This window comes from Seriola aureovittata, chromosome 23, assembly GCF_021018895.1.
Source record: "Seriola aureovittata isolate HTS-2021-v1 ecotype China chromosome 23, ASM2101889v1, whole genome shotgun sequence".
Lineage (NCBI taxonomy): Eukaryota > Metazoa > Chordata > Actinopteri > Carangiformes > Carangidae > Seriola > Seriola aureovittata.
This window is the reverse complement of record NC_079386.1, coordinates 15,071,386-15,094,607: the sequence shown is the minus strand read 5'-3', so window position 1 is coordinate 15,094,607 and position 23,222 is coordinate 15,071,386. Positions and strand designations below refer to the sequence as shown.

General features: G+C 41.7%; 1 protein-coding gene across 7 annotated transcripts in view; it reads right to left on the bottom strand.

Annotated features, from left to right (window-relative positions):
* Positions 1-23,222, bottom strand: part of si:ch211-200p22.4 (phosphatidylinositol-binding clathrin assembly protein) — a 74,703-nt gene that overhangs the window by 33,091 nt on the left and 18,390 nt on the right. For all 7 annotated transcript variants that reach the window (XM_056369722.1, XM_056369724.1, XM_056369729.1 and 4 more), the window contains exons 2-6: positions 20,964-21,106; positions 2,998-3,073; positions 2,583-2,685; positions 1,225-1,318; positions 411-522 (exon numbers count right to left, since the gene is read on the bottom strand). In XM_056369722.1, coding sequence (XP_056225697.1) covers positions 411-522; positions 1,225-1,318; positions 2,583-2,685; positions 2,998-3,073; positions 20,964-21,106 — 528 coding nt within the window. The remainder of the gene's footprint in view (positions 1-410; positions 523-1,224; positions 1,319-2,582; positions 2,686-2,997; positions 3,074-20,963; positions 21,107-23,222) is intronic.

Here is a 23,222-nt window from a genome sequence, read left to right as displayed (position 1 = left end):
AAGATTTAAGAAGGAAACGGAAAAGGAAGGAAGGAGGCAGGAACAATCAGTGCATGATTGAGTAGAGACAAACAGGAACACTTAGCAGCTACATGACAGCTTGTCAGAACCTACCACTGCTGCCGTGACAACCAGACTGTGAGCACATATGTTGGTGTGCGTTCCTGTTGGGTTTATATCTGCTACAGAAGAGTGTATATGTGTGTGTGTGTGTGTGTGTGTGTGTGTGTCTGTGTGTGTGTGTGTGTGTGTGTGTGTGTACTGCAAAACAAACTGAAGCTATACTTACACCTCATCATTTCTGACACATCTTTGAGGGAGAGCATCAACTGGCTCACTTTAGGCTGTATTTGTACTGGCAGTGTGTGTGTGCGTGTGTGTGTATGTTTGTGTGTTCATGTGTGTGTTACCCAATAGGTTGATGACCCCTTCATTGTAAGCAGCGAACAGCCTTATGGAGTCTTTGAAGAGCAGCATGAAGGCTGAGTTGATCACTCCGTTGGTCAGCTCATTAGGATTGGCCTGGTGAGAAGAGAGAGGTAGAGAGAGGTAGAGAGAAAGTGGCAGAAAAAGAAAAAGAAACAGGGAGAAACGAAGACGGTAAAGGAAACATCTCTATCACACCTTTCCAAAGCTTTTCACAGAAAAAAAAAAAAAAAGAAAACATCTCTTTCAAATATCCCCAAACATCTTTCTCCAAATAGCGGCACCTCTCCCCGTTGGCATGAAGCAAACACATCACTGCACACCGCGCAACTGTCAATTTAGTTTAGGTGGTGGGGAGAAAAAAAAAAGCAAGAAAACATGCACACACTCACGAACACACACAGACAGACTCTCAAGAAGTACACACACATACAGTATGCACTCCTATGAGAAACTTCACCATCCATTTTCATCGCCCTTTGAAGCTCGTGGGCACAAACCACAATGCACCCACCAATTTCAGCAACTCCCCACCCAATACCCTTCTCCCCTCTGTGCACACACACGTGCCCACATACGTGCACACACGCGTGCACACACACACACACACACACACAAGCATGAAATCTGTCACCATACTATGCTTCTTAGACTCAAACTTTGCAATCTGTTGTTTCCATTAACATTTTGATAGAAAAGTGAATCAACCACAACTTCGACAACAAGAATGCATAATGACACACACATTACGCACAACACACACACACACACACACACACACACACACACACTTAGTACCTGGAAATCCAGCAGAGCATCCAGCTGGTTCTGAATGATGGGCAGCGTCTTGATCAGCTTTTCTGTGTTCATGGTGCGCATCACACCGTCAATCCTAACGCAGGAAACAAAAACACACACATCAGTAGCGGGCACCTTGTTGACAAAAAATTCTTATGCAAATCTCAATGCAAATGAAGAAATACACAAGAAAAGGAATGAAGAAATTATGAGAAACTATGGGAAGTAAGAAAAAGACTAATGTTTTGCATAAAAAACATTTCCATAATGCAAAAGCCTTTTTACGGCTACTTGGGATGACAAACGGCAACTGAGACTTAAAGTTCCAATAAATAAGGAGACTCTGCTCAGTAGGATCAGCATAACAAAGGATTCAATGTCAGTCCACAACAGTTGGACCTTCTGAAATTGAACACAACCTCAAGAAATGATGAACCCAACATCACTATCATATAAAAAGTCCCCAGCGAGGCTGTATTGTCATTGGAAAATGCATTAAAATATCACAAAGTGCGTTTATTTTTTCTCTCATGCTTGGCCGACAGCGGCAGACATTAAAAGGAATAGGTTGACATTTTAGGAAAGTAGATGAGAAGATGAGAAGATTGATACCACTCTCATGCCTGTGTGGTAAATACAAATCTACATCCAGTGGCTGTTTAGTTTAGCTTATCTTAGCATAAAGGCTGGAGGCAGGGGAAGACAGTTAGCCTCCTAGTGTCAAACGGTTTTACCATCTCTAACATTCACACCTCATATCATGTTTGTTTAATCTATAGACAAAAAGTAATTTAAATATGACAAGAAATAGTCCACAGTTCAATGCAATGGTTTTTGCATTTCCCCCCTGCTAGTTTTTATGCTAAGCTAAACTAAGCTAAGGTAATCGTCTGCTGGCTGTGGCTTTATATTTAACAAATAGGTATGAGATTCTTCTCGTCTTACTTTCAGCAAGCAAGTGAATTTCCCAAAACTTTTCCTTTAAAATACAAAGTGCATTTACTTCCTCTCACACATGGCCTCCACTAGCCAACATTAAAAAAAGATTTGTAACAACTTGCATAACACCGAGTTCAAATCTTCAAAGCCCATCCTCCTCATGAATAAGTTATAAATCAAAATAAACCTGTTGTCTGGAACATCTCTACATGATACCCATACTAATAAATGTTAGTTGGCATCAAAATAAGAGGTTTTGCAGAGAAAGAAAAAACAAAACTGTCAGTTCTCCAGTACCAAGAGCTAAACACCGTCTCCTGGTGTGCAACAACATGAGTGTGAAATGATGAGTAAGATTGTTGTTTTGTGTGTGTGTGTGTGTGTCTGTGTGTGTGTGTGTGTGTGTGAACCCCCCTTACCCCCGCTTCATCTTGGTGAAATCCACAGCCACCAGTCTGTAGGACATGGCCTTCTCGTTCAGGTAACGGCTGTATCGTCTGATGAAGGTTGACATGTCGTAACCTGAGAGAGAAAGGAGAGTGTGCTATGTGAGACAGCTACGGATGATTCCTACCATTCGTTACATAAACTGTCTGTTTGTTTTATATACATTATACTGTATACTGGCGCTGCATCAGATGCATTCGAGTCAAGTAATCAACCAAAGACTTTTAAATACTTTCTCTTCATAGTCTGAAACATTTCTCAGTTCTTAGAGGCAAATCCTGCCCATCTGGGTCCTTACAGACAAATTAAAACCAAATCAAAATGCCGTGAATCATCTTCACAGGACTTTTAAAGAGTAAATCATGAATGAGTGTGTTTGTGCTTTACCTTGCAGAGCTCCCTTATCCAGGAAGTTGTTCAGGTTGAACAGAGTGTTTCTGGAGGCCAGGTACTGGATGAAACGCTGAGATGAAAAAAAAGAAGAAGGAAAATTCAATGTGCAGTTTTGATTAGAGTGGCTCCGAAATGAAATATAAAAGAGCTTATAAAATAAAGTTTTATTTTGGATCTTGAAATCTGTTTGTGGGGGTTGCCTGTTTGAATCCCGGCTGACTGGAAAAAGCTGGGTGCTAGAAGAGCAATGACAGAACAACAAAACACTTCACCCCAAATTTCTCCAGTGGACGTTATCAGCGGCAACAGAAAACATAGTGACAGCTGGTGTAAATGTGTGCAGCTGTGTTAAATGTGAAGCTTAACACTGATGAAAACATGCATGTTCAGTTGAGAGATAAGAGTTAGCAGCCATGCTAACGGCTCTGTGATGTCGTATTTTGGCACAATAGTATTCTAAGCTAAATGCTAACATTAACATACTGTTGTTTTTGCATTTATAATAAGAGAGTTGGCATGTTAATATTTGCTAATTAGTCGCTTCGGCCTCCTGGTGGCGCTGAAGTCAAAGTCAGCGGGACATCAAAGTCAGCAGGATAAATCCTCCGGGGAACATGAATGTCTGTGCTACATTTGCAGAGATGCAGCCACCCAGCAAGGGTGGCTAAAACCTCCTTGATCCCATCAACAAAAGGTGTTTTTCACTTATTAGAAAGATAACCGAGAAGGTAAAGTTGATCTAGAGAAACACACACGCTCAATGTCTGACAGATGGTAATAGCTTGTGCTCATTAGCCAGCAGCTAATAAGGAAGATTGATATGATTCATCTCTGACATGAAGTTAAGTCTCTATTAAAATGCAGCACACAGACATCTCTGCTGTGCCTCAAACGTTTAATCTCACCAGTTGTTTAAAGGCCCAGTGATGATTAAATAATAATTTCATGTTCTTAGAAACTGTCTTTTGTTTTTGTTGTTTTGTTTTCAGTTCGCCTTCCTGCAGTGAGGTCAGAGGTCAGCTACAGAAAGAGAAACCTCACAGTTGGTGGGACTTCAGTTTCTAGCTCTTAAAACACCAGCAACACGTCTTACTGCTGCCCCCCCCTGCTGCTTTAGGTGGTTTAACCTCTACCGCTTGCATCACCCTAAACGGGGGGCCATCTGTTTGTTTAAAAATTAACTTTCTTTCCTGCTGTTTTTTGTCCAGTCATTTATTAGGACTCCTTCTGAGTAGCTCGCACACAACTGGAGAGGGAGGACAAATGGCAAGAGGAAGCCGTCAGAGAAAAATTAATTAACCTTTGGGAAGAGGCAGAAGATTGGCAGCACAATATTATACATTATTATGTAATAACCCTTTGAAAATGTTAATGAGATCCAATCTAAAACTAAAACTTAGAGTCCAGATAGTGATGAAAAATGTCATCACTATCAGTTACAGACTTTCTGACATCGCTGTTTATATTTGAACATTTTTCCGATGCTGTGTAACGTAACAAGAAACTTCATCCCTCCATTACTTTCCCGTCCAACTCTTAAAACACTAGCTACTTGTTCATTTTGACGAATCTGAAGTCGCTAAGCAGGTGCTGGAAGCTTTTTACATCCTATTTTCCAGGCAAGGTTTGCTCAGCTTGTCTGCTCTTTTTCCAACACCACCTTTTCCTCGCATGTGTACATGTTCATACTCTCACAACTGGGAGTTGCCCAAGACAAACCCTCTATTTTCTCTTTTACTAAGCAGCTCCTTTAGGATTTATTCTCTTCTTTTTTCTTTTTTACCTTGTTTGAGAGCACCCCAACGTTAAGATATTAATGATACGGAGAGCTTTACTTATTCACTTTCTCAAGCCAAGAATTTTCTGGCTGGAGCCGGAGCTTCAGAGCATATTCAGACCTCTGGGAGGACTACAGTCCCTGAGCAGGTGCTGGTAGCTCCATATTTCCAAGTAACTGTCTTCATCTGTCTACAGAGATGGGCACTCAAATTTGAGTAAGCAACTAGCGTTACGAACTAGTACTGCAAATAGGTTACACAGACTGCCACAGACAGGTGTGTGAGAACAAAACAAAACCAAGCTATGGTAGTTTCAGTAGTGTTCATGCAACCGGTTTTATTATCATTACCTTAGAATTGAAGGACGTCAAAAGACTTGGGCTTAGAAGAACTGTATTGTGTGAATAATGTGGAAAAATAAGACTCCAACTACTTTAAAGTGTATATGCACCTGCAGAACACATCTACACAGGTGTCAGACTCGATCCTCCAACTCGACCATGAGCTAGCGATAAAACAGAAAAGTGAAACTGCTCATTATGTAATGCCAGATTTATTGTTTGTTTGTTAACCTTGTTTAAACAGTGTTTCTGCACATGCTTCATAATCTTGAAGCATCTTTATAGCACCTGTTCTTCTGACAGATGGTATTTGCTGAGCGATGAGAGAGGTTATGAAACAGGTTAGCTTTCTTTTATTGGGCAAAGTAAGCCGCTATTCACTTTGTGTTTTACTTACTGCAACATTACAGTTTACTGTTTATCTCGTTTTATTGTTGTTTGATATGATCGAAATGTAAGAAGCTAAGCAGCAGCTTGAATCTAATTCTCCAGCTGCTACTATTCACTTCATCACACACTCCAGCTAATATTTCTGACCTCCTGGTCTTGCATTAGCCGTGACCTTTTCCTGTTACTGTATGGTCATGACAACATTTTACAACTGAAAAATTCAGTTTATATGAAGGCTGTGCCATCGCTGTGATATGTTCTCAGCAATCCATCTGCAACTAAAATATCAAACTGTGAGAGAGGCTACAGCCATGACACAAACTGTGAACTGATGAGACTTGACACTTCACCTGGTCTCTGCCTCTAAAGACGGGACCTGAACTTGCGTTTTGTCCCTTATGAACGTCTCTGCTATCTCGTCTTCCTCACATCGCTGAATAACAGAGTGCAGTGGAATAAGTCTTGGCCATCGTCCACAGTTTTGGGAACTCAGGCCTCGGGCTTCCCAAAAGCATCTTAACGTTAAGGCTGTCTCTGTCCAGCTGACTTAAAATGATCTGAGATTTGCCAGTTTGCCAATTCCCAATCTGGCAGGGAACCAACCCTCACTGGCTGGTTGGAGCATCTAAGAATGTGTGTGTGTGTGTGTGTGTGTGTGTGTGTGTGTGTGTGTGTGTGTGTGTGTGTGTGTGGGTCTCCGAGCACAAATATGCTTGCGGGCATGTGTGTTGGATTCAGCTGCACTGACACGTTTCCAAGGGCTCTGGGACTGTTTAAAAAGGCATAAAGAATTTGATTTTGTTGTTGTCCTCTTCTTGTGTGTATGCTAAACACTCTAGAGACCAAACTTTGTTCACACTGTCATACCGTTGGGGATTCAGCTTTAAATCTGTAGACAGAAATTTACTTCCCAAAAGGTTAACCATTCATTTTAGGGGTTAAGAGTTTTAGAGTCATGCTTAAGAGTTAGGACTAAAGTTGAAGTAAGGGCTAGGGTGCAGTTAGGTTAAAGCTGAGAGTGAGCCTCCAGGAAGTAGGACCGCAACTATAACTTTGGTAGTAATGGAAATATAGTAAGTTCAGGACCTTATTGCTTTTACATTCCATTTTCAATTAATCTACTTACCATTTTTTGATTAATTTATTAGTCTATAAAATGTCGAAGGCAGGTCACAAGTTCACGAGCCCATGGTGATGACTTCAGATATAAAATATTCAATCTACAAATCATCTGACAATAATGGAGCTGGAACCAGTGATGCCATGCTAACAATGGGCTCTAATCCACCACTTTGGTCAGGACTGAAATATTTTGACGATTGGTTGGATTTCCATGAAACTTGGTCCAGACCTTCACGATCCTCTCAGGATTATTTATGAGAACCTTGGTGATCCCCTGACTTCTCATCAAAGCGTATCATCAAGTCAAAACTTTTGATTTAATGACACTAAAACTAAGATGGAGGCCCCATGGGAAACATCTGTCTTGTTGCTTGATAAGTGACAATTAATTGATTCATTCCTGCAGACTTTCTGCCAATCAACAGATTAATGCATCATTTCTGCTCTGAATATAATGTCCTCAGAAAATATGACACATGTTGGGGTTTATTATGGGGTTAGATGAGAAGCTGTGTTGATAAGGGGAAAAATGTACGCTTCAGGAATTGAGAATTGCGTGACGACCGTGTCAAAATGAACCCAGGTTAAGACAGAGAAACTTAGACAAGATGGCCACAGATAAAGAGAGGAAAAGAGAGGGAGAGACAGCGAGAAAAAGAGTGCACAAACTTCATACGCTCCCTTTCTCTGCCTCCTCTCGTGTGCCGACTGCTCTCTTCCTCATCAAAAGTCCATCTGACGAGAGCCTGAGTTCCTCCCGCAGCCTCAAACACAAAGGCGGAGGCAGAAAGAACCCACACAAAACGCATGGATATAGTTAAAACGGAGAAAATCTATAAAAGGGGCAGAAACACTCGCCGCAGAGAGAGAGACAGAGAGAGGGAATCAGAAACCCGCTGAGCACTAGATTATTCAATGAAGACGTTCCAAGAAAAAGATGCTGTTCTGAGAGGAGATTCAGATTTTGAGAAAAGGTGTAAGTATAGAGGAGGGAAAAGATGAGAGAATGAGAAGATGTACAGAGATAAAGGGGGGGGGGTAGAAGCAGGTCGGCTCGGCTTGTCAAATAATTCATGTAAGCATATCGGAGAACAACCTCATGTATTATTGATTCATTTAGATCCTGGCCCTGCCTTTCTCAACCTCAACACTGAAACGTAGCTATACATAGAGCTACCAGCATCCGGCTTTCACCCATCCCCGGCCTTCATCCTCCCTCCCTTAGCCTCCGTTTCTCCATCTCCCTCCTTCCACGTCTTTCTCTCAGGAGGTGCACAAGTTGGTTGTTTCCGTAGTAACCAAACACCACGGCCTCAGGACTGACCTGAAGCAGGCTTTTTCTTTTTTTTTTTTTTTTTGTTTTTTTGAATCGTGTAGTCAGGTTATGTAGAGGATAAGCCAAGGCTGTGAGACTGTTGCAGAATATCGAGGTCTAATTAAAAAATGACACGTGGCTGTACATTTCATTGCAACTTTTCTTTATGCTTCTTCTTTCTCGCACACACAGGAAGGGCTAAAATAGGGTTAAGATGACCAAATGTGTGTGGTGAGCCTTGTCCATATACTTTTGGTCTGGGGCTATTTTTACTGGTTCACTCTACCAAGGCCCTTTGGCTCCAGCTCTGGGTGTTCAGGTTTTTAAAAAATGTTTAAAAAAAACAGCCCATAATTCAAAAATACTGTTATGGCAGCAGATTAACACCCATGGTTTTAGAATGAGATATAGTGTATTATTCAGGTATCAACATACCTGTTTGAGTGTCCACATACTTTTGGCCATGTCATGTAAATGATCGCATTTCACGACAAAAAAAAAAAAAAAAAAATCACAATAATAGTATTTTGTTTGTCATTTTAATTACAGCATGACCAGTTAAAGTGACGAGTTGTCATCAGTTATTGAGGCAATTGTCACTTCTAGAGCAGACTTATACTAGAAACTGTCATAAGGTACAAGATTTCTAACAGTGATGGATATATTTGATAAATTCAGTTTATCAACAGCGGAATCACCCAGTAGCTGAAACCAAGAAGTTAAGGAGGGGTATGCTCAGTATTAGCTAACTAGTTTGAATACACAAAGGTGTTGTGATACATCTGCCATCATAAGCCTGGTTTACATCTAAATATAGCACAAATTTTTAAGGAATTGGAGGGTTTTCTTTTCACGAGCGAATTGAAAACGTATAGAAACAGGTGGACGGAAACACTGCTATAGTGAGATGAGATGCAATCATTGTTTAAATATTGAGATAGTGCTATTTTCGGTGAGTCTCTCGTCAAAATGTATTCACATCTTTGCACCAACTTACTCCTCTGCATTTCTACCCAATGAAGGACGGGTGTTTCAGACACTGTTAAACCATCCAACAAGAGACTTGAAATCACACATTCTGACATCTCTAGGAAGTTGCCTTATTTGTCAAAAGTAAAATCCTAATTACTCACTCTTTATTTTTCTACCCACAGGAGGTAATGAGCGGTAAACCAAGGCTGAAATCTAAACTGCCTCCTAACCAGGAGCACATAATCTGCCCACAGAAAGCACTGCTCACTGACTTCAGATCTTTTTCATCTCTCCTCCCTTTGGCACATCAAAAAAAAAAAAAAAAAAGAAAAAGTCACAGACCAGCCTGGTTGGTAAACACGAGCTTACTGACGTCACGTTACATGATATCTGGGAAGTTGAAACAGTTACCGCTCAGTCCTCTTTGGACCTGCCAGTGTGTACACAGAGCCTATGAACAACAACGTCTTCTAGCAGCAGATGAATTATTGATCCTGGCAGTGAAATTCTCTGTTAGCTTTCACAGACTGCACAAATAGCTGTAAGGTATTTGGGATTCACTGTCTTGCTCAAGGACACTACAGCAAGGAGGAGGGTCTATTTACAAGGCAATAAATAAGGGTCAATTAGGTCTAGTTATCTCCAAACGGGGGGGTCAGGGAGTCCACGGGGGGATTTATTTTCGGCTGCTGTGCTCGAATTCCACTTTCTCTTAAACGCACACATGCACAAAATCGTCAGAACTGACTGCAAACTGAGATCCACTGAAAGGTGATGACTCACACAAGAGGAATGAGTCGTGATCAGGCTGCGTTGAATGAAAGCAGCTCTTATGCAAGCAGAGAAACACACAGACTCGCACACAAGGAAACAGACGTGTGGATACGTACAGACACGTGTGCACACACAAACTGCACACAACGCACAAACCGCCTAGCCTAAATCCTGCCTGGGATCCCCCCCCCCTTTTTTTTTTTCTTCCTCCCTCTCCTCTTTCTTACGTAGTGTTTCTCGTCCTCTTACGCAATCAGCCATTAAGCCCCTGAATCCAATCTGAGTGTGGAAGAAACAGAGTCAAAGAGACACTTGGTGGGAGCTGAGAATATAGGATTAAAGAAATATGTCTACATTTAAACGTTTGCGAGTGTATATTCAGCTTTGGCAGTACCATAGTGTGAGTGTGTGTGTGTGTGTGAGGGAGAGAGAGAGTGTGTGAGCCTTTGCCTACAAGGTGACAAGGCTAATAGTGTGTGGGCTCCTGCTCTCAGGGGAGCAGTTGTGTCTTGCTGGTGGATGAGTGTACCTGCGAGGTCAATGATCTAGCCAAGCAACATGAGTCATCGTTTGACACACACACACACACACACACACACACACACACACACACACACACACACACACACACACACACACACAGGTGGTATTAGTACAGTTTTCTCCCTACAGTACCATGGTCATCATGTTTACTTGTACACAACTGAAAGAGTGCAAAGAGTCAGGTAGTACAGAGACTCTGAGACATCATCCAGCAGCAGAATAATCAGAAGCAGTTGTGGGGAAATTTGGTCGACTGTGAAAGACAGAGATAAAGAATTAAGTTCTGGTCCTTTACAGTAAAAGGGTTGCAAAGTACGAGTCATTTCAGGGCGTTCAGGGGTCTAAAATTAAGTCATCATTTTCTGTACAGTCATTGTTGGGTTATCGGTAGTTGGAGAACTTTTAAAACCTTAAATGGGAATGAAACTGTATAGAAGTACTTAAGGAGATCAGCTGTGAAAGAAGAGGGCTGGATTTCTGCTAAAAAGTCAAAGGAACAAACCTGTTTACACATGTGAAAAACCTAAGTCAACAACTCCCAAGGAGCATTTCGGTCGGAAACATTTAATCAAAGAACCGAAGCTAAAGATTGTGTTACACTTTGTAGAAACATGATAAAATATTCACAATCATAATTCAGTTCACTTTCAAATATCTGGGGATGAATTCAGTGACTATGGTGCAGCTCTTTGGTTCCCAGTTTCAACTCCAAAGCGTTCTGAATTTTCTACAGCTCTGCTTCGTGCCTCTGTCTGGCTTTGTCTCCATAGAAACAGTGGCTGTGGCTCATGGGTATTGCAGTAGAGTATGTAGAGTCATCAGCCAAACCAAATACAAGGATAAATCCTAACATCTCAAAAAGAAAGTTGAAGTAATTAAAACCAGTGGTCAGGAAATAAAACTATAATTTTGTAAGTTGAGGGCAAAAACACGAGGATATCAATAAATGGAAAGTTTCAAATGGCAAATACTTTTAGAATTAGCTTCTCCTCCAATCACTTCCCTATATTTGTCCCTGTCCAATCCAGTAAGTTTGGAAGTAAATTGGAAACCACATTCCTAAATAATGTATCACCTTAAGCACTTAGGGGTGTGCCTGATAAGGAGCCATTATGCATGAAACTTCTCACAAACAGTTGTTTGTTTTTACAAGACAGCTGTCCACTGAATCTGGAAAACTGGATCTTAAATACACATTGTTCATAAAACATTTTGTAATTTATTCATGAGGACAAAGATCTTGGGGAAGAGTCATGTCTTTGTCAAGGAATTCCATTACTTACTTATATCACTGGATCACTTTTAACCGGCGATCAAATGCAGTGAAACAGCTAATTGTAATGTTTTCAGTGCAATTGTGTCGAGCGGCAGCAGCAGCAGCAGCAGCAGCAGAGCTAATTACAGTTCCACTAATTAAACCTGGCACTTGAAGAGAGGCGAGTGGAAGGAGGAAAACAAAAAAATGAACTTCTCGCAGGCAATACCTTTTAGTATAAGTGTTCGACCGGGGAGCAAACATTAGTCGAGATGCAGTAAAAACAAGGTTACCACAACACCAGAAAAAAAACAACAAAATAAGAGAAGGACTACTCAGTATGATGCCCTGCATGGGCGGACGCTTCCAGGGGTGGGAGACGTGGGCTTTTGCCATTTCATGCAACATTAGGAGCTGTACTATAGTTTGACCTCTAAACACCGTCAGACACTGACCTCCACCACATGTGCAGCAAGGTGTGGGAGTCTAATAAAAGATATGACCACACTTGGCTTCACCACAAACAGGAAGCAGACATCAGCCATTTTTTCGCTGGAATAACTTGAAGTTTATTTTTTTGTGGTGACGTAAAAGACAACATTATTTAATTGACCCCCCCCCCCCAAGTTACACATCTTCGCTTACACAGAGATATTTCTCTTACTAAAGCTTCACGCACACAATGTCAACATGTGGAGAAATCCAAAGCTTGACAGACCTGCCGTGCCTCGTTATGGCTGCTAAGCTTTGATTGGACAATCACTGTTCGGAGGGAGGGGTTTAATTACAAATCAGATCAATAATGTGCCAGCAGATGTTTCAAATCAATAACCTGAATCACTATGAAGACAAAAAAAAGTAACAAAAATAGATGCAGACATCCCTGACCGGGAGAATCTCTATTGAGCTGGTTGTACCCTGCAAGTTTCTGGATGACTGAGCCTGCTGAGCCCAGTAGGATGGCACCCCACACACACACACACACACACACACACACAAACACAAACACTTACTTTACTTTCACCTATTGATCACACAGATGCAGCCAATTTACTGGAGTTGGAAAAACTTGTTTATCTCCCCGAAGGAGCAAAAGGAAGTGTGTGGTGTGTGGTGAGTTTGTCAGCTCATCCTGGGTCACCCTGGAGTTTTTACTTTATAGATAGGATGTGTTGGTATCAAAGACAAGCAGGAGTCTGTATTGAGTGTGAGCGCACACACACACACACAGAGACGCACGCACGCACACATACACACTCACACACACACACACACTGTTCATACACTGCAATCTCTGCCTCTACACTAATCATCTTTATGTTTGCCACACCAGCAGCTGATAGGAAGCACATGTGCGGTGACTTTGTGTGTGTGTGTGTGTGTGTGTGTGTGTGTGTGTGTGTGTGTGTGTGTGTGTGTGTGTGTCCAAGCTTGTCAGATTATCACAAGTGACCCCTATTAGAGTCAGGGTGACCTCACACACACACATACACACAAATAACATCTTCCCTGCCCCGGCTCCCTTTGACACAGTGCTTGAGTCAGCACTTTTCTATTTTCCTTCTGTCTTTCATTTTCCCTTTTTTTCCCTCCTTTTTTTTTCTGTCCTCCCAGTCTGCCTTTTCTCTTGCCGAGTCAAATGTCTGCCTTTCATAATATCTCGGCTCACCCTACCCTTGCTTAAATCTGTGCCTCTGTCTGTGTCCTCGCTCTCCCTCGGAGGAGGAGGCGAGGGAGTGTAGTGATGATGAGAGTGCTTCAGTGACGTCACTGAAACAAATGGGCCGTTTGCTATCTGGGACACTGGTGTGGCAGCGGGGTGGGGCGTGGGGGTGGGTGGGGGGGTTGGCGACTCACACTGCAACTTTACGCTGCTGTAAAAGCACACACACTGTGTTGTCTCTCACACACACACACACACACCTTACTGTTCACTCCCTCCCTCCCTATATCTCCTGCTATCTCACAAACACACACACAGAAAAAGGAAAGCGGTGTGTCCTGCTACCATCAGCACTTTCTCTGGTGTCCTCGCCAGATCGTCCCTGTCTCCTCTCATGTCCTTAATGACTCTCACACGCTGTCTACTCTCTTCCTCTCTCTCTCTCATCCTCTCCCTGTTCCACCATACCATCTTTCTTTCACTCCCTGAATGCACTCCATCCATTCACATATTCGGTTTTGATGTGCAGAGTCTCAGCCCCATCCTGATTCGAGATGCACTGAGGTGAAATCAATCAGACTGTAATTTTCCCCCAATGACACTTACAACTATCCTGTCCTGCAGAAGAAAGGATGATGGGTAGTATTTTTCAGCACTTGGCGTCCTTGAAAACAAACTCCCAAAAAGGTTTCACAGGGCCGTGTTATACTTTACCTTGTGGTCTGGCAAATCTTTGGGCTGTGACATTCCTCGAAGTCACAGTACACTGAGGAAAAACAGAAAACTCTGAGGGCCGTTAAAAAGGCCGTTCATCTTGGAAAATATTTAAACATGCCAGGTTAGGGTTGCACGGGTTTGATTTTCTGCTGTGTTCAACTTGCAGTTTCTATAGCATTTATTCTTAGTTACAAAACCAAGTTTGAAGGGTGGAAAGTGCTACCTTCTGCAGATTCTTCAACTCTGCAAAACACATCTAGATTACTCAAAACTGTTCCACTGTAATATCTAAGATGACCTGTAAAAAATCTAGTAAAAACACACACAAGCTGTGGAGGAAAACAAAAGAATCACCTTCTAATACAAAAGCTGTGCATTTCAAACATCAGCCTGGTTGTCTAAAGAGGTGGTGATTCACCTACATGGTCATTAGCTATCCTATAGGGTTTAAATGGAGGCCTGTCAGTCGACCACTTTGTTTCAGACTGGTCAAAGTTTTCACTTATCCTCTGAAATATCTTAGTATTCAATGGATGAACTGAAACAAAATTTCGCATTCATGGTGTCCAGAGGATGTATCCTAATGATGATTGCTCATCATCTTGGGAATAATCAACATCATCAAGATACATTTTCCTCTGGACACCTCATTTTCACAGAAGATCTCTATTAGGTAGATAGTGGTTATCGGAAACCAAGCTAAACAAAGCATTAGCACTAAAATATGTCATTACATAAAGTAAATGTGGGGATAAAACTGTCTTTGACAGTCAGTTGCAAGAAATGCTGGGAAAGGAAAGAAATTCAGGTGCAGTAAGTGTTGAAAACCCATTTGAAGAAGTGCATTTAGCCTTTCAAAAATCGATTTTATAATAACTTTGACATCCATATGACCCCATTTCTACCTCTTACTCCAACACTAATTTCTTGTACTGTCACCCCTACATCTTTCCCTCATTCTTGTAATTCCATGAACAAATACCTCCTCCTCTTTTTCTCTCAAGTGCTCGCTTCCTCTATCTTTGCATAGTCTTGTTCATGTCTTGGGTGGTCAAAGCATCAAAAACTCCCAGGAGAGAGACCCAGCAGCCTCCCTACAGGGGAGGGAGACAAGCACCGTGGCTGGGAGCGAAGAGGTGGACATGGCTCTCCCAGCCATTGTTTGGGGTTTCCTGCCGGATTGTTTTTGGTACATATTGGCCTATCATACAAAGACTTGGAAGCAGGGGCACATGCTGACAAATGATAACAACCGAGACAATGGCAAGACAAGGAGCCAGCACTCAGCGCTTATCACCCCCAAGGCTGTAGAGACATTAACAATTAAATTTCATGTATTTGTTCGCCTGTAAACTTCAGACTAGTGCCTTGCATGTATCACGATAACCTGCTGCCTACTTACTGCAATGAACAGCCAGAGGAAAAAACAATGAGCTGCAAATTTAAGATCCTCTAGTGGTGCTTCTTTGAGATGTACTTTTAAAGTGGCTTTGTACCAGCACAAAAGTGAAATCATGATCAAAGATATTGACCGGCTCTTGATTGCTCGTAAGATTCAGAGCGTCACTGGGGAGAGAGCCAGGATTGCTTCTTGGCAGGGAGGAAAAAACTGGAGGTGAAGAATTGAATGACTATCAATACTAACCTGTCAACTACCCACCCCCCAAATCACTCACTCACACACACACACACACACACACACAAAATGCACTATTACTCTAATCACGATCCCAAGCCCTCTAATAAATATGGCAGCTGAGTTAAAGATGAGATATTGAAACTTAATTCACCTGGTGTTTGCTCTGAATGGTAAATTCCCACTTTAATTTGAAAGCATGGGCCGAATATATTACAGGGGACAGCAGAATAAAACGGGCTGCATTTAAAAAAGCTGTAAGTTGGTCTGGATGTCAGCAAAATACAATGAATTCAACAGCAGACTCATTTTAAATATGCTCAGATATTACAGTCTGAGGATTTACATTCGGTTGTTTACCACAGACTTGCAGAAGATGTAGAGCTGAAAGAGCCAAACTGCTGAAGTGTTCAACCTAAACTACGCGTTTTACAGTTCGCTCACATGATGGCACATGATGATTAGCATTGCCAACAGTCACGCCGACATTATCCACTTCCTACTATTGCTAAGTGGAAGTGTATTTATTCATGTTGTCCTTGTCAACCCGAGATGGCTGCCATTGTATGTCAGGTGATGTGTTTATGGAACTTAGTGTTAACATTCATAATGCTGAAGTTAAAAACTGACGGTTGAAATCAGTTTTGGAGGCCGGTACTGATACCACTATGTTTTAACTGTAAAAACATTCCTCTCCTACCTGCTCTTTGCTTACCTACCTTCTTTTTCTCTCTCTCTTACACGCCTTTAACTCCCTACTTTGTCCTTTGCTCCCATTCCTCACTCTTTCTTCCAGTCGCATAGAAATGCAAATGTCGCTGACTGACTGAGTCACAAAGTTACGCCACTGGTCGGCTGACGAGTGTTGGGAGTTTTCCCATTGGGCATTGCCGCGAACAAACACTGTTGCCAACTTAGCGCCTCTGTCGTTAGATTAACTGACTTTTCAGACCCATTTAATGACTCTTTTTTTTTTTTCAAGAAAGCAGCTAGCTTCTTTACCTTCTAAACCTTAGCTTCTTTCTGTAAAAGAGATTTGCCAATATTGTCCCGTGAGCGCAAGGTTGGGCTTTCCCTCAGCAGGCTGACGTGAATGAGCTTCAAACTTTCCCTTCGAGTGATGATCTTACAAATAAATACAGCTGAAATCACAGCACAGTCGTTGTCTTCAATTAATGTGTTTGGTGATTTTGTCAGACGAAGCCATGGTTATAAAATCAGGATTTTAGCAGCAGCTTGGAAGTGGTTTGGAAGTAACAACTGGTCAAAATATAATCTTAATGAGCCACATTTCAGTGACTATTTCATTTTTGTTTCTTTGTCTGACAACAGAGACAAAAACATGTAAATGGAAACAGCTTTGTAGGTAATTTGGCTGTATTAAAACACTGGATATGTGAGCAAAGAGAGGAGGAAAGAAGCAAACAGATAAAGGGTTGAAACCGGCTGACACTAGGCTGAATGTAAATAGCCTACGATGCAGTACAGCCATTTACTAGGTTTTGACCTAGCCTTGCTCTTCTGAACTCCTCCATTTCTCCAGTACCCAATATATTGTGTTTGATGTAATTTTAGGAAAACAAGTTGAATTTGGCATTATATGTCCAAAAAATAAGTATTCATTTTATTTAGCTAGAAGCATTCAGTTTTTCCTTTTGAGCTTTTTTCGTATCAGAGTAGAAAAGCCAGTGAAAGCACTACACAGAGTCCTTGGGAGACTGGAAGACTGTCACTGAAACCCAGACAAATGAAATTATTTCAGGCTTAGCAGCTCTCTTAGGCAGGGTGACCCAAGAAAATAACATTTAAGGGTGAAGCGCTGATCATATCAGAAATGGGTGAGACTGACAAGCCAATATCTAATATGTAATGTGACACATGTCAGTTCTCCAAGTCAACTATGTGAATGCTTATATCCATCATAACACCTTCAAAAAAATCTGTGCTAGTCCTCACAATTAAATTACATGACAAACAGCACATCGAAAGTCTTGTGCATGACTCACTACAGCTCATGTCAAGACAGCAGCTGCCTGTGACGTACATGTCGCTCCTGTGATTTCATTGTATGTAAATGTTCTTTACTGTCAGAGCATTCATCAGACATCGTCCAAGGCCGTCTTCAATGCTCCAGCCAAGCTGGAACCAGTCAGGGTGTTGATCTGAAAGGGAATGTACAGTCTATTGACCCCAATTCTGTGGGTCTGTGGTTTCTAATTTTACGGCCAGATTTCTCTCAGCTCTGACTATAATGGATGGGACGGCCATGAGGGAGCAGGGACACCTGGCCACTGAGCCTCAGTCAGCACCACAATCCTGACAGGCCTGATGAATGCAGGCTGATGAGTACACACAGTTGTTCCTACTACAGCCTGGAGCCTCACTCTGCGAGGCGAGACCACGAATACAGTGCTGCAGTGCACTGTGGTTGTGTTTGTATTAGGGATTTTTAAATCACCGTACATCACATTTGTAGTTTCCCTGATTAATAACCACTAAACAGCAGCATATTGACATTAAAACACTGCATTTTAAACGTCCATTGCACTTGAATTATTCGTAACGTAAATGCGTTGCATGGCTCTGTTATTAATTTGAGGAACAAGATTACTATATAGCTGCATACATATTTTATATCCTCAGCTTTATTTATTTAATTGCTGCAGGGCAATGTGAAAAAATACAATGTAATAATATTGCTACTGTTCTGAATGGCCGAAGACAAAAATATGCTGTTAATTACTTTGGATTGCAGACAATAGAATGATGAAAACACAACACTACAAAGCTATATTATTATAAAAAGACCCCCCCCCCCCCCCTTCTCTTATAATTCTGGCTCCCGTAAACAATGACAAAATAATCTACCAAGGCGGACATACACTTAAGGCAGAGTGATTGCGATCTCTGAGGACCTCTGTATTAGCTGCTCGTTGGTAATGAAGAAATGAGGAATTAGCAGAGTGCTGCAGTCACTGTTATGTGACTCTAGGTGAGACATCAACATCAGAAAGGTTCAATCTGACAATGAAAACTCTGAGATAAATCAGCCTGCAGCTTGGGAATACCTCTGAGCTGCTTCCTGCTGCTCTGCAGTGACCTACTTAGCAAAATTTGGTTATCAAAAATGTTATGGGAATTTCCACAGCTTGAGCAAACATTCGGCATGGAATCATCTGATGACCTGATGTCTCTCTGAACTGTATGTGAGGTCTCCGTTTACGTAAGTGTCTTACTAGTAAAAATGCCAGTTTGTCTCTAAGGCACCTAAACCGCCAACATAACTTCTCTAAATCAGCCAGGCTGCTGTTAGAGGCTTCTTCCGTTAACCAAAACACAATGATCTCACACTCAGTTCTTCCTCTTTTCTGAGGAAGTTTAGATTGATGCAATAAACAAGGAACCAACCAAAGGAAGTGTTGCGAAGTATCAACACGAGTGATCCCGACTGAAAAAGGAAGTGATGCTTCCCTATTTCAAAGGAAATTAAAAGGAATGTGGCTCAGGGTGTGTCAGCTTTTGGGTGTGTTTGACTATAGTGTGTGTATTCGTGTATAGACAGAAATGGTAGTAATAGTTAGTATCTCATGCATGAGAGTGTATTATTATTACACAGTGTATATAATGTGTATAATGTGCTCATGAGCTTAATTAAGCACCACTTCAGAGCAGTTCCTGCCTCGTAGCTACAGGGATTCGAAAGTTTTCTAAAGATATTCATCAAAAATGGATTCAACCTGCAGAGTGAGTTGCTCTTTAAAACAAAAAGGATCTCCGTCCATACGACCACACCTGAAAACACTTGTCACATGACCATTCATGTACACTGGGCATGTGAGTGCCGGTGTAAACAGGGAGGAGATTGTCTACTCTGCAGTTAGTTAGTTGCAGAAAACACTAGAAACTAGGAACAGCAAAGACAGTTGTAGCGTTGAAATGCAGAATTTAACTGCAACAACAGCTGCTAGCAAAGACAACAAGGTCAGCAACGCACATGGTTCGTTATCCATGTTGCATTCACCACTGGTAGTCTCCGTTTCAGTTGCTCGAAAACTCCCCAATTAGTGTGGATGTGGCCTTAGCAACAGTTAGATGAGAAGATGGTTGCCACTCAGGGGTCCGTGCAGTAAATATGAAGCAGATACCAGCAGCGAGCCAGTTTAGTGTAGCACAAAGACTGGAAAGAGAGGGGGAAAGCTAGCATGGCTTATTCCACCAACTAGCAACTCTATAGCTCATTAATTAGCATTTTATACCACATTTGTTTAGCCTCTCCAAAAAATGACAAGTTGTAAAAGCTAAGCTAACTAGCTGCTAGCTGAAGCTTCATATTTACTACACAGACATGAGTCTGATTTCAATCTTCTCATCTATGTCTAGGTAATTAAAATTAATTAAGTTAAAGGAAATGAGATAAAACTGCAGGTCTGGAAACAAAGGTGGTAATAAATACATAGCAAAATTAACTTTTATAACTAGCTACTACTGTACAAAGTCTAGGGATCATAAGTTTTATGTCAAAACAAAGCAACTCGCTTTGCTTTGACTGTTGTCTCCATAAAATATACATTCAACACTTCACCAGTATAGTGAGCACCAAATGGCACAAATCTATCTGAATATCAAAGTGAATTCTCTCTACTGAGCTATGAATAATTAACAGCCTGCAAACCAGAGGATCAATGTAGACGCGAGCTATAGTAGTATATTTGAAGAACAAAGTGCATTCTACTTCTATTATGTTAGAAATTAATAAAAACTACTAAAATTAAACTACAACTCTTCTGTCTGAATTAATCCCTCCTCTCCCTTTCAAAGCATACGCCGCACTGTCGCATATAAATTGAGACATTTTGCTGACATGAGGTTCGATCAGACCTCTTCATGCAAAACAGCACAATGTCTGGTAAAAGTTCACAATTATTAGAATCCAAAAAGTTCCCTCAAACACAGCAGCAGACTGCTTGAATTTCAATTTCCAATTATTGTCTTTGAAAGTCTGCAAATCCATGGAGGGACTGTGTTATTCTTCCAGCTTTTAACCATGTTTTTATTAACTTAATTTATTTGATTATTCATTTGCTTCTGTCCTTGTCCCCCATCTTGCTTCCAGCTCGTGCCGAGCTAATTAATTTCTCTGCGCTGCTCAGCTATTTCGATTATTCACTCCACGAGTCCAGTGTGTACGTCCTCAGTAGCTCCACACGCCATTTGTATCCCGTATGCATTAGTCATCCTCCCGCCCCCTCGCCGCTGAGCCCGCTGCTGATATGGGCGTGATTTAAAAATCAAAACGTGTATGTGCGTTTGTATTTATGTATGAGACAGAGTTGAGTAATAATACAACTTATTGATGCAGTCTCCACTGACTGCCCTGGAGGGCTTTTCATTGTGTGTGTGTGTGTGTGTGTGTGTGTGTGTGTGTGTGTGTGTGTGTGTGTTTGAGCCTCCTACCTCGTTGCCATACATCATGAGGTGGTGGGTGGTGATAAGGGCTTTGAAGACCACCACCCAGCTGGAGTTGGCTGTGCGCTCAAACAGCGTGTCTGCCAGCTGGGGAATGTTCACGTTCATCTCATTGGTGCAGTGGATCAGATCTGGACAAGAAAAAAAAAAAAAAAACACAGACACAAAAAGAAAAGAGACAAAGAGAAGTAATGAGAAAAGGTTTTAACGGTTTGAAAACCCCGCCCGACAACAACAACAGCAAACTGCTTTGAATGGAGAAAAATGCAGATACACTGACACACAAACACAGCACATGTGTGAGATAGTGTAAGTGTAAAGGTCGGATGCTGGCTGCAGACGTTCAGGTGTCATTCCTTCACTTCTCCTTCGGCTGCACCAAATTAAAGTTACGCAAGTAAACAAGCGTAATTGTCTCACACTGTGTACCACAAGAGGATATACTGAGTGTTAGCACTGATCTATCTTTGTGTTCATGTTGATAATTCTATTGATATTCAATATATTTTAAAAGTTGTGCTTCATTTTATCTGTTTAGTTCTGGCATCAGATTTTTACAAGGAGAGTGTTTTATTAGTGTTTACTGTTACTGTTTACTTTTACAATGTTACAACCAACAAGTTGGTGCTGGTCTTCAGTATCTATTTCTATATATCTATCTCTATAACATCGTGTTGTATCCTGCTTGTATGTGTGTATGTGTGTGTACCGTGTGACCCAACGGTGTGGGCACTTTTTTAAGTGCAACTGTACATGCAATCTAATACAAAAGCCATGCCATAGTATCTAGTAAATTACCTAATCGATGTAGTAATGTGCTTAATATTGAGGCGACACACGTTCTCACAACAACGACCCTTAGGAAATAAGAGTATTTATGAGTTGGAGATGTCTCACATTCATTATTTTCCCTCTTACACCCCTGATCGAGCTGTCAGTGCTAGAACAATACATAAAAAACTGCTTTAATTTACTACAGTCAACTTATTTTCGGAGGTGCCTGATACGACCTGACCAGATACTAACAGCTTGTCCCCGCCTCACTGTTCTCACCACTTTAGTTGAGATTGATTTGATTCTTGTTCGGGTCCCCGAGCTTATTATAAAGATTCGGTGTCTTCACTCACAACATGCAACACAACCAGCGATCCTCTCAAGCACAAACATCAATACAGACACACACGGTTAAATTGATCGTTCACACCAGATATATGGGGGGTTTTTTGTTTCTCTGGCGTCCTCCAGCCTTTCATTCCTTCACCTTTACTTCCATCCCTGCTCTCTCTCTCTCTCTCTCTCTCTCTCTATATCCACCTCATCTCCCCATCCTTTGTTCTTCACCACAGGACATTATGAGCTGCCGGCTCTCACACCTGGTAACTACGGAAACAGCTTCTCATTAGACTACTGGAGGACTGTAGCGGGGAGAGTCCCGTTGGGAGACTTCATCATCATAATCAGGCGCGCACGCACACACGCATGAGCACGTGCAGGTGCACACATTCACTAAATGAAGCGCCCGTCTTCACTCTTTCCGTCACTCACTTAGCACATTACCTCTCTCAAGCACTTGCCCCCCCCCCCCACACACACACACACACACACACACAGTAACAAAACACATCAGACCTCCAGTCCAGTTACTCTCAATCGTTCACTCGACATGGCACCTCTTCCACTACACACACACACACACACACACACACACACACACACACACACACACACACACACACACCAGGCGTTGGACTATTTAGTCAATATGATTGTGGAGTAATGTAATACAAAGGTACATTACAGCACAATACATCCATTTAGCTGCATTTAGGGGTGTGAACGACAGCCAGCCAGAGCGGCGTTTAGAGACTAACAGACTGTGTCTGAATTGCAGTTTTCAACACAGAGTGGCAGGAGGATAATTCACAGGATTTCATGCCTATTGGGAAATGTTCCAGCCACATGAATGCATCAGCATGTTGAATGAGTACTTTCAATAGACGCCTTGCTCTGACTGTTAGCCTCACCTTGTCTTTCTGTCTCTCTGCAACTCTTTCCCCCTCCTCCTGCATCTCTGCATGATATTACCGACACTGATTAGAAACAATTAATATCTCTGAACTGGAAACAGGCATTAAGAGCGACTGGTGGCTGTGCAAATGAATCAGCTGCCTCACGTCTAGTTTGTTTTCAATCTACCCTCTCTCAATCTCTCTTTTTTTCTCCCTTATGCCCATCTCGCCTTCTTTT